Source organism: Bufo bufo, chromosome 4, assembly GCF_905171765.1.
Source record: "Bufo bufo chromosome 4, aBufBuf1.1, whole genome shotgun sequence".
NCBI classification, from domain to species: Eukaryota; Metazoa; Chordata; class Amphibia; order Anura; family Bufonidae; genus Bufo; species Bufo bufo.
The window spans coordinates 590,196,859-590,209,489 of record NC_053392.1 but is presented as its reverse complement, the minus strand read 5'-3'; the positions used below and the strand labels follow the sequence as shown (position 1 = coordinate 590,209,489).

The 12,631-nt window shown below is 46.4% G+C and overlaps 1 protein-coding gene across 1 annotated transcript in view; it reads right to left on the bottom strand.

The window, feature by feature from the left end:
* TGFB2 (transforming growth factor beta 2) overlaps nt 1–8,089 on the bottom strand; it is a 96,676-nt gene extending 88,587 nt beyond the window's left edge. Inside the window, exon 1 of the mRNA XM_040430446.1 lies at nt 7,180–8,089. Coding sequence (XP_040286380.1) covers nt 7,180–7,534 — 355 coding nt within the window. The 5' untranslated portion in view covers nt 7,535–8,089. The remainder of the gene's footprint in view (nt 1–7,179) is intronic.
* Nucleotides 8,090–12,631: the final 4,542 nt, after the last annotated feature.

Below are 12,631 nucleotides of genomic sequence, written 5' to 3'. Positions count from 1 at the left end.
AGTCAAGGAGTAGAAGATCCAAGAAATCAGAAGACTACAAGGGACATTTATTCTATGGGTCAAAGAGAAGCTTTTGGCCAGAACCGGACCTATAATGTGTGCGTTAGACCATGAAGCTCCAACCTAAATCCCCCAGGCCAGATGTCGGCCGTTCTGCAGCTGATGACCTCTCCCAAAGGGCTTCCCTGTGTGACATAACTGTTTACGGGCCTCGAGTCCAACTTTCTAGTGTAGAACAATGCCTTTGTTAAAGGACTTGGACCGTTCTGCTCCGTTCACTTGACTTTTTCAAGACTCGACCGGGACCTTACTTTTTTTCCCCCACCAGGAGCCACAAGCAAAAATTTTTCTTTAATTGCTTTGACCTATGTGCTAATTTTTTATTTCCCGTAGCCAAGCCCTTTGCTTGGTTTTGGACAGCAGCCATTAAACGTCTGTCATTCTTTAGCCTGTAATCAATCATCAGACCTAATTCCTAATCCCCTGCCATTGAACGCCATAATACGTTTTTTTTTTGCACAGGGTATAATTATAGGCTGCGTAGTTTGGCGATATGTGCAGTAACTTGTATTTAACCCTGATCGTTCTTCTGAGAGTTGGATTTCGAGGCATCGTTCTCGGGCTCTGTGTTCAATTGGAACAGATCTGAGGTTGTTCATGGTCTTGGAGGAAGTTCTCCTTTAGGATCGTGATGTGTGCGTTCAAGATAAAGGCAGAGATCAATCCTGTGAGACCGAAACAGCTCCAGGTCTCATCCTGTCCCCTCAACACCTGTTCTTCCAAGGATCTACTCCCTGGAAACATCCAACATTTACGTCCAAACAGGGAGATAATGTATAGATTTGTATCCCACTGCTTCAAAAGGCCGTCAATACTAAACACCCAGACAACCCTTTTAATGAGTATGGACGTTCTAGATAAAGACCGATGTCCATGGGCCCTAACAGCTATGGGTCTCTTATTCATCCTGCACGGAAGAAAGAGTCCTGGGGATGAAGCGGTCAACAGTTCCTATGCCAACGTGCACTACTGCCCCATCATCACTACCCGGCATAGATAGTCCCAATATCACCAGGATGGTCTGCTCCTTGGACATCCATCCCACCACCTTGGTCTCACAGTCAGTGGACTTAATGAGGTTGTCCAGTCCTTTTACAATGATAGCCTATCCTCAGGATAGGTCACCAGTATCTGACTGGAAGGGTACAACTCAGGGGTGCATCACCAATAAGGCCAGGTGAGGAGATCGCATCAGGCAGGACCAAGTCGGGCAAGAGGGAGGGGAAGAAGTCGAAGGGCCATGGACAGAAAGGGAAGGGGTTAGGTTAAGAAATTGTCATTGGGGAGGGGAGAGGTGCTGTTTCAGGTTTCGCCTCAGGCAGCAGAAAGGCTAGGTGCACCCATGGTACAACTCCCCGAGCCCCCGCAATCGACTGTTTAGTTGTAGCTTTGGTGTTGTAACTATAGCTCCATCTATTGTGTAGTGGACAGAGCTGGTAACTGCAGCGCGGCTTGCACTGGAGTAAATGCAGTAACAAGCCATATCCACTACACAATTGACGACCCATGTAGTTCCAGTGCCAGACAGTTGACTGGTGGGAGTGCAGGGTATCGGACCCCAGCCGATCCAGAGGACAGACCATCAACAGTAAAAATACTGGACAAACCCCTTTAAGAAATGGAATACATCTTGGAAAATCATTTGGAGCTCGCAGCCAGGAAGTTCTTTTGAAAACCTTCCAAAAATTACAAAAATGCAAAACAAAGCGAAACGCGTTTCACACAGCCCAACAATAAAGATCTTCTATTTTATGGGACATGACAGACAACCTGCGAGTTCCTGCAGACGTGTTTATACAGCGTTAACGTGCCCGGAAAATGTAAATGAGCAATACAAGATAAACTTCCCGATTACATGAAATCTCATTATCTGAGCCTCCCCTTCTTAAATAAATGACACGAGCACAATATTAGGAGCCAAGCCTTACAAGCTGTGAAAGTTGTGATATATGGAAGGGTATTATACTCCAGAGCTGCACTCTCTGTTCTGCTGGTGCAGTCACTGTGTACATACATTACTTATCCTGTACTGATCCTGAGTTACATCCTGTATTATACTCCAGAGCTGCACTCACTATTCTGCTGGTGGAGTCACTGTGAACATACATTACTTATCCTGTACTGATCCTGAGTTACATCCTGTATTATACTCCAGAGCTGCACTCACTATTCTGCTGGTGGAGTCACTGTGAACATACATTACTTATCCTGTACTGATCCTCAGTTACATCCTGTATTATACTCCAGAGCTGCACTCACTATTCTGCTGGTGCAGTCACTGTGTACATAAATTACATTACTTATCCTGTACTGATCCTGAGTTACATCCTGTAATATACTCCAGAGCTGTACTCACTATTCTGCTGGTGGAGTCACTGTGTACATACATTACTTATCCTGTACTGATCCTGAGTTACATCCTGTATTATACTCCAGAGCTGCACTCACAATTCTGCTGGTGCAGTCACTGTGTACATACATTACTTATCCTGTACTGATCCTGAGTTACATCCTGTATTATACTCCAGAGCTGCACTCACTATTCTGCTGGTGCAGTCACTGTGTACATAAATTACATTACTTATCCTGTACTGATCCTGAGTTACATCCTGTATTATTACTCCAGAGCTGCACTCACTATTCTGCTGGTGGAGTCACTGTGTACATACAGGGCGCCGGTTGTGGGGGTACCAGTAATCCTGCCTCCACAATCTGATATTGGTGACCCTTCCAAAGCATAGATCAGCAATATTAAAGTCCCGGAGGCAGAATGAAGGCGTCTGGCTGCGCCACCGCCATATCACTGTCTTTACTTACACAGGGCCCAATTCATACAGGAGGCTGTGCTTGGTACTTGGACTGCTAATAGGTCCCGGTGAACCCCCTTTAAGCACAATGGAGGTCATCTAATCCATGGGTGACAGGGTAACCATAGAGGGGTGGACCATACAGCAATTTTGACAATTTCCATAGAGACGTGAGGACAACTTGAAAGCCAAATCACTGACAAGTCCCATCACGAGACTCCAGTGAGGAGTCAGTTATAGTGGTTCCCAACCGTGGCAAAACTGCAACCTCCAGAATGCCGTAAATTGTGGTTTTGCTATGAAAATTTCATACAATTTTCGGATGCTCCTCTGGGTATTTTAGAACAATAATGAACTTCACAATCTCATTCTGAAAAGAAATCTCTGCAGCCCAGTCGGCCACTTCCTCCCCTAGATAGGAATCCTGCTATAGTGCCAGCCTTGTGAAAACACTTCTATCTGATCCCCAGGGGCATCTCACTGCTTATGTGCACTGGTGATAAAAGCCACACAGCTTTCCAGAGGAGACCAATGAAAAAGAACTGCGAAAACACAACCTTCACAGTCATAAAACAATATTGTTACTAGAGAGAGGCAAAAAAAAAAAGCAAACGAGCCATCAAGAAAAATGGAATGGGAGGAAGGAATATGAGGCCAAAGAGATGCACTACCTTACGTATCCTGTACTGATCCCAAGTAATCCTGTATTATACTCCAGAGCTGCATTCACTATTCTGCTGGTGCAGTCACTGTGTACATACATTACATTACTTATCCTGTACTGATCCTGAGTTCCATCCTGTATTATACTCCAGAGCTGCACTCACTATTCTGCTGGTGCAGTCACTGTGTACATACATTACTTATCCTGTACTGATCCGGAGTTACATCCTGAATTATACTACAGAGCTGCACTCACTATTCTGCTGGTGCAGTCACTGTGTACATACATTACATTGCTTATCCTGTACTGATCCGGAGTTACATCCTGAATTATACTACAGAGCTGCACTCACTATTCTGCTGGTGCAGTCACTGTGTACATACATTACATTACTTATCCTGTACTGATCCTGAGTTACATCCTGAATTATACTCCAGAGCTGCACTCACTATTCTGCTAGTGGAGTCACTGTGTGCATACATTACATTACTTATCCTGTACTGATCCTGAGTTACATCCTGTATTATACTCCAGAGCTGCACTCACTATTCTGCTGGTAGAGTCACTGTGTACATACATTACAATACTTATCCTGTACTGATCCTGAGTTACATCCTGCATTATACTTCAGAGCTGCACTCGCTATTCTGCTGGCAGAGTCACTGTGTACATATATTACATTACTTATCCTGTACTGATCCTGAGTTACATCCTGTATTATACTCCAGAGCTGCACTCACTATTCTGCTGGTGCAGTCACTGTGTACATACATTACATTACTTATCCTGTACTCATCCTGAGTTTCCACATTTATTTAACAAATTTTGTACCAAAGCTGAAATTCTTACCTTAATCTTCTTCACTTACATCCAAAGTGAGAGCCAGAATTCCACAGTCATGTGACCTAACCAACTAGCTCTGACTGGCTGCCTACCAGTCATGTGAGTGTCCACCGTCCACTGCCCTCTGGTTACAGGAGGCCGGCAACAATGTAATTTTAGCTTTGGCTGTAACTAGAGTGCGACACCTGCTTACCTCCAAAATGGTCCAAGATAAGCAAAGCAAAGTATTGTCTTAGTGATTCCTCACCTTATGTAGAATGGAAAAGTGAAATACGCCAGAATGTAGAGTCCCCCTTTAACTCATACCCATATGAAACGCTTACGTACAACGATTCCCATCTCCCATAATATATAACACCAGAGATTGGCGCTGAGCCCCATCAATCCTCATTAGCTCTATTTTAAGGGGGAAGTCACTTAGCCAAAAATAATATTTAATTCTGAATAAGCCTTGGGATACAGGCACTGTCCATCGCGGCTATAAATATCTGCTAAAACGGGAGACGATCCGCCGTGCCGTCTATATATATATAGCTCGCCACAAGTATAACCGGGGCATATTTGCAATACTTTGGAAATTACTGCGAGGTACACTCTGGGCGGCGAAAGCGACCCTAAAGGTCTTTCCCATGCCACCGGCTTAATCGTATGGTCTACACGGCTTATCGGGCCTTCTATCCTAAGCGGGCTTGCTGGTTCTGACCGGAGGGTGGACCTCCGAGTCCTCAGGGACCATAAATAATTCTTAGAAAATATGTTTTTGTGATTTTAGGTTTTAGGAAGAGAATTCTTCTTTCTGCAGCCATCTAGGCACCGAGAAGCAACGGATCCGAGAAGGTCTGTCGCCCTCTACTGGCCACCAGTGGAAACACAAGCCAACTTTTACTAAATCCCCCCCCCCCCCCCCTTAAAAAAAAATAAAAAATCTAGGATTTAGGTTCATTTTCCACTGACACAAAGGTGGTTTGCAAAATCATAACAATTCCTATATTCATACCAGGAGGCCGTGATATGAATAATGTGGACATGGCGGTGGCGGGCGTGCGTGTCAGTAAACGTCATGCGGGGCTAGGTTCACAATGGGCGCTCTATGAAGGCAGAGGCCCTAATGTCTTCATCACTTATTTGGCCATCATAAGTAACGAGGATGATGATGATGATGATGATGATGATGAAGAGGACGACGACGACGACGACACGCTCTAGAACATGTTGATTTGGCCCCGGCAGGTAACAGGCATTTATCCCCCGGGGAGAAGACGAGGGTGGAGTGGGTTTATCAGATCCTCGAGGTAATGAGCCATGTTAAAATGCCATTAAGTGCCCGGGAGAAGGGAAAATCTGCTATTTCTTCTCATCATTCTGGACTGGGACGATTGTTCTTATTGGATATAAAAAGCTATTTTTTATTTAATAACGGCTGCTGCAGAACCTCTTTTTACAAGCGGCTTCAGTCAGTTTTGCTGAGCATAAGAGGTTTTACAGCAGCTGAGGCAGCGGACATACAGTCCAAAAAGCACAGTAAAGTCAATGGGTGCCAGTGCCTGTAAGGTGCCCTGAATTTTGTAATGGCAAAGATTTAAAGGGGCAGCGCAGAAAAAAGTCGGCGTGTGCTTGCTTTATAAAAAAATAAGAGGGGGATGATGCCTTTTGGTCCATGGAAGGGGTGAAGAGAACAGAGAGCAATAGAGGAAACGCAGAGGAGACCATTGACATTCAGCTTGAATGGCTATTGTCTAATCAGTGGGTGTCCGTCTGTGGAGGAACTAATACTCTCAGTGTGCCTGCATGCTGGGGGTTGTAGTTCCATTCCTTATTCCTGAATGAGGATCTCGGGTCATTATGCACATTACATCGGTTCCCCCTTCTCCTATAGTGACCTCACTGTTAACCCCCGTAATCCAAGGGGAAAGACCCAGATTTCCATCACCCAACCTACAGGAGAGGTTTACGCAGGAGGTGTCCAACTCCTGCGCCTCTCTCTCTCTCTCTCTCAAGGTTTCCCCTCGAACCGGAGGGTGACCTCAAGGTCCAGCCCAAGGCAAGAAGGGGTTAATCCCGTCACCACCAGGAGAGCTAACAGCGCATTGCAAAATCTCTCTTGGCTGCGAGTCAATTTCCAGAACGCAGCGCACATTCTGTATTCGCTTCATATATATGTATTTTATTTATTTTTTTCGCCTGGATGTAACTACCCCCCCCCCCCCCTTCCCCCTCTGGCTCCCAATACTATGAGGGGGTGTCACGCTGCTGGACCCTGTAATCTCCTGCTAGGTAACCGCAGCCGGGTGCTAGATGAACCTTTACGGGTTACAGAAGGGGGGGGGGGGGGGGAGCAAAGATATTTTTCAATGTCCGAAAAAGTAACGGGGGGGGTAGATAGGTGAGGATAATCGCTATGTGATAACTACCGGAGGAGGGGGGGGGGGGCTGAGCGACCCTTAGAGATCAGTAGCCAGATGTACAGCAAGGTCAATCCACCATCTCCGGTACCTCTATGGATGCAGGTCTTGCTATAGACCAGTAGGGCGGCGCTCCAGCTCTTGCACAACTACAGCCCTCAGCATGCCCTGACCGCTGGCACGCTGAGAGCTGTAGTTCTGCAACAGCTGGATCACTTTAAGGCTTGGAGATCCCAACAGTTTGCAACCTGTCACCTTCCAGGTGTTGCAAAACTACAACTCCCAGCATGTTCTGCGGTCGATACATTAACGATGCTATAGACATATACTGCTTAACAGGACATCGAAAATGGCAAAAATTACTTAGGTCCCTGGACTGAGTGAGGGTGGGGGGGTCACTTACTTTCAGAGGTGAAAGGAGGGGTTAGAAAATCAATTTTGTAAACTTCCTTGGCAAAATACTCCTCGTCAGTCCTCTCCTTCTCGCAGATGACGGCCCTCTGGTTGGCTTTCTCCTGCAGCAGGTCCCTGGTGCTGTTGTAGATGGCGATGACATCCTGGGAGACCTCCTCGGGCTCGGGGTAATCCTCTGGGGGGCTGTTGAGCTTGAGTTTGCTGAGGATCTGCCCTCTGATGGCCTCGATCCTCTTGCGCATGAATTGCTCCATGTCTAGGGTGCTGCAGGTAGACAGGCTGAGGGCCAGGAGGGCCAGGTCCAGGGTGAGGAAGACACTCAGGAGATAAGAAGAATAGTGCATCTTGACTTTCCTGGGATCCACAAACAGGAGACTAAAAATGATACAATGTAATTTATGTACAAAATATTTATAATATTAATAATTATAAACTACAATGTGCAAAAAAAAACACAACAAAATGCCAAAAAAAAACTTCCCAAAAAGTTTCCAAAAGTTTTTAAGAAGTTTCCAAAGTTTTTCCAAAGTTTCTAAAAAGTTCTTAAAAAGTTTTCAAATGTTTCTAAAGGTTGCCAAAAGTTCCCAAAGTATAAAAAAGTCCTCCAGAGCAACATGTAATAATAGTAATAGACGTGACAGGGTGCCGGATGAGCAGTCCATGGAGGGGTGCAGTCATGGAGGTGATGAGAGGCACTGCTGCTGCTGCTGTGCTGGGCTCCAGATCCCAGCTGGGGCGCTCATAGACCGGGCAGGGAGATCCTGGGGGCTGAGTGAGAAGGCTGGAGGTCTGACGTGTCGTGCAGGCTGCATCCAGGGCTCCGGGGCTGCAGGCGGGCAGACAGACAGGCAGCACTCCCTCCAGAGCTGTGCGCGGCTCTCTGCTCCTAGCTGCTGCTGCTGCTGCTGCTGCTGCTGGCGGCTCCTGCTGCTGCTGCTGCACTCACCGTGCGGAGGCGCGCGCTCTGCCCCATGTGTGACGCTCAGCCCGGACACTGCCAGCAGATAACATCACACGCACATTTATAAGGGCTCCCGCACCACGTGCTGCACCACCGCACTGTGACGTGGGGTGGACGGAGGACACAGCGCCCGGTGACAGCCCGTGCCAGCCGTGCCCCGCAGCCTCCACCCCCAAGACGGGCCAGGGGCACAGACCCAGTGCCAGCAAGTGGTAGGTAGATAGATAATAGAAGGGATGGATGGATAGATAGATAGATAGATAGATAGATAGATAGATAGATAGATAGATATGAGATAGATAGATTAGATAGATAGATATGGGATAGATAGATAGATAGATAGATAGATAGATAGATAGATAGATAGATAATAGATAGATAGATAGATAGATAGATAGATAGATAATAGATAGATAGATAGATAGATAGATAGATAGATAGATAGATAATAGATAGATAATAGGTAGATAGATAGATAATAGATAGATAGATAGATAGATAATAGATAGATAGATAGATAGATAGATAGATAGATAGATAGATAATAGAAGGGATGGATAGATAGATAGATAGATAATAGAAGGGATGGATGGATATGAGACAGATAGATGATTGATAGATAAATAAATAGATAGATATGAGCGATTAGACAGATAGATACATATATATATATATAGATAATAGATAGATAGATATGAAACTATAGAAGGGATAGATAGCAGATGAAAGAGATAGATGATAGATAGATGTGAGATAGATAGATAATAGATGATAGATATGAGGATGGATATATGATAGATAATAGATAGATATAGCCATACATTTATTATAATAGATGATAGACAGATAATAGGAAGAGATATAAACGACAGAGAGATGGAAGGGTGGATAAATAGATTATCCTTCCTTGGACGCAGGGTCGGCAGTGGTGACATTTGGCCTCCTGTAAATTCTGGCACAATTATCCCAGTGAATCAGTGCAGAGTGAGAGCTATAGAAGGTGGTATCTCCTGGGACCATGGGTGGTTGGATCTCTGAAGCTGGGCCATACCCAGCTGTCCTTGTGTCCAGGAAACTGGCATGGTTTGGTTAACAACTATCGTCCCAGGTCACCTTGCGTGGTTTTGCACAGACGCTTGTCTGTTCTATGCGCTTGCTTGTTGGGGGTCTGCAGCCTCAGCATGCTGTACACGGGGGTTGTCATTGTTGTGAGATACTTCCGCTTTAAGTCCCATCTAATTTCACCCAGGAACCCCCCACAAAACAGAATGCATCAGAATGCCCCTTTATATGCAAATTAGTAAAAACTCCGCCCCTCCTGAGGATCGGTTCAGAGTCAGGGATGTTACTTTCTTGCCACCATGTTGGATTATTGGAATCACTGCGGCACATGTCAGAATGCTGAGAAAAAGTGGAAGGACCCCCCCCCCCCCAAAAAAAAAGCAACTGGGAAGATTTTTAAACCCATGAAGTCAATGGGGGGAGGGGGGCGTAGAAAATGTAGGTTTTTATGCTTTAAAGAGTTTTTCCGCTTTTCACAATGTCTTTTTGGGTCGATGAAAGCGCCAACCACATAGTAAGCTGCCCCTGGGAATCCCTCCCGATCTCAGGAGGAACCTCACAACAGGTGTTCAGTTCCCCTGCAGCGCCACCACAGGTGAAATGAAGAATGACACAGTTACCTTTGAAAACAACTGGCCTGGCTAATGGGTGGACATCCTGGGTCCTCCAGAGAAGGAGACACTCTTCCTATGCACCCTTCCAGTCGGGTTAATATATAGGTGAGAGCCTGAAACGGGGGAAATACAACTCAGATGACCCTCGTAGGGTGACCCTGGTGACAATGACCTGCAAACGGGAAATCCAATGACGGAGAACCTTTGATATGTCATAGATCCTAATGATGACCTATATGACCTCAAGCCACCGTAGAGAGCACAAGCCCCTTTGACACTACTTTTAGAGATTTATGTTACTGAAAAGGGTGAAATAATTTTTTAACCCTTGCACCAAGCTTGAACGAATGGGGTTCCTGGTCTCGGAGAACCCCTTTAAGTTCAGGGCTGGCCCAAAGACCCTCGGTAACATAAGAAGATGCCAGAATTATCAGGCGAGGACGCTGTTAGAGATTTTGCACTGGGGTTGAGTAGCTTCATGTTGCCACTGTCCCAGGTGACAAACTGAGCTCAGCACGAGGATCTCACAGGTCAGCTAGGCCTCATCAGTGACGTCACCATCCCTAGAGTTCCTTCTCCTCAGGCCAATCTCCAGTACCGTACCTTTAATCGCAGGCCATGATGGAGAGGCAGAGGTCATCCTGTAGTCAGCGGGTGAGTGCCATCTAGTGGTCAGTGGTGTCAGCTCTAGAGGATTATCCTGCACATTGGATACATCATGTGGCACTGTACCCTGTGTGTTTTGTCTTTGCTGTAATTTTTTTAAATAAAGTGTATTATTTTTTAATTTTTTCTTTAACCACACAGTGTCTTAACGTCACTCCTGGGGCGACTACTAAAATACCAGAGGCGTGTTTTTTTAATTTTTTTTGGGAAGCATTATTGAACTTTACTTTTTTGGGTCCACTAGGGGGCCCTCTGTAGCCCAATGTATCGTGCCAGTCAGGAACAAAACTAGCAGAGTAACATGTGGTCTAAGGCAGGGTTCCTCCACCTCAGTCCTCAGGCCCCACCTTGAGACTAATTATATCATCTGCTCAATTCTAAGTAGATCCTGAAAACCTGATCGGCAGGTGGGCCCCTGAGGACCACTGGTCTGAGGGGCTATTGTTAGGTGCCATATATAACCGCGGGTCCTTGTGGTTGCTGGGCTCGTTGATTAGATGACAAAGGCATAAATTGACAGCAGCATCGAAAGAGTTAAAAGGGTTGTGTGGAGTTGGCTGCTCTCTTCATTAAACAGCGCCACACCTGGCTACAGGTTGTGCCTGGTATTGCAGCGGAGATTATGTACACCACAGTTTCTCAACCTGGGGGCACACGTCGCAGTGTGAGGGGCTACACAGGACTGGCCCGGCAGCCAGCAATATTTTGTTGCTAGAGTCGCTCCACAGTAAATGATGTCATCGCGCCGCCTGAGCCGGTATGCGGGCCAGAAGAGTCCAAGGTCCTGCGGTATGGAATGGGAGTGAGGTGACGGTATGGTTTTGTTATTTTCCGTTTGTCAATTGAGAAGCATAAGTTGGGCCTCTAAAGGCGGTTGTTATCAATAATGAGAGGCACTATGGTGGACTTTACTAGTTTGGGGGGCACTATAGGAGGGCATTAGTATAGTTGGGGGCTCTATAAGAGGGCATTAGTACAGCTGGGGTCACTATAGGAGGCCATTAGTACATATGGGGGCACTGTAGGAGGGCATTAGTACAGCTGGGGGCTCTATAGGAGGCCATTAGTACAGCTGGGGGCACTGTAGGAGGGCATTAGTACAGCAGGGGGCACTATAGGAGGGCATTAGTATAGGTGGGGGCACTATAGGAGGCCATTAGTACAGCAGGGGGCACTATAGGAGGGCATTAGTATAGTTGGGGGCACTATAGGAGGCCATTAGTACAGCTGGGGGCACTGTAGGAGGGCATTAGTACAGCAGGGGGCACTATAGAAGGGCATTAGTATAGTTGGGGGCACTATAGGAGGCCATTAGTACAGCAGGGGGCACTATAGGAGGGCATTAGTACAGCTGGGGGCACTATAGGAGGGCATTAGCACAGCTGGGGGCTCTATAGGAGGGCATTAGTACATATGGGGGCACTGTAGGAGGGCATTAGTACAGCAGGGGGCACTATAGAAGGGCAATAGTACAGCTAGGGGCACTATAGGAGGGCATTAGTACAGCTAGGGGCACTATAGGAGGGCATTAGTACAGCTGGGGGCACTATAGGAGGGCATTAGTACAGCTGGGGGCACTATAGGAGGGCATTAGTACAGCTGGGGGCACTATAGGAGGGCATTAGTACAGCTGGGGGCACTATAGGAGGGCATTAGTACAGCTGGGGGCACTATAGGAGGGCATTAGTACAGCTGGGGGCACTATAGGAGGGCATTAGTACAGCTGGGGGCACTATAGGAGGGCATTAGTACAGCTGGGGGCACTATAGGAGGGCATTAGTATAGTTGGGCGCATTAGTACAGCTGGGGGCACTAGGGAGGGCATTTTACTACTGGGGCATGTTATAGTATCTTTATTAATACTGGGAGGGCACTATGGTGGGCTTTATTAGTTCCAAGGCATACTATGGTGTGCTCTGTTACTTTTGGGGCCACTATAGGGGGTCTTTATTACTGGGCAGAACGATAGGGGGATCTTTACTAATCCTAATTTAGGGTGGTATTATTACTACTGGGGGCACTATAGGGGGCTTTATTACTACAATGGAAACTATGGGGCATTATTACTTCTGGAGCACAGTAGGGACATTATTACTATTGGGGGCCCTGTTACCACATAGTGCACTCTGGCAGATAAT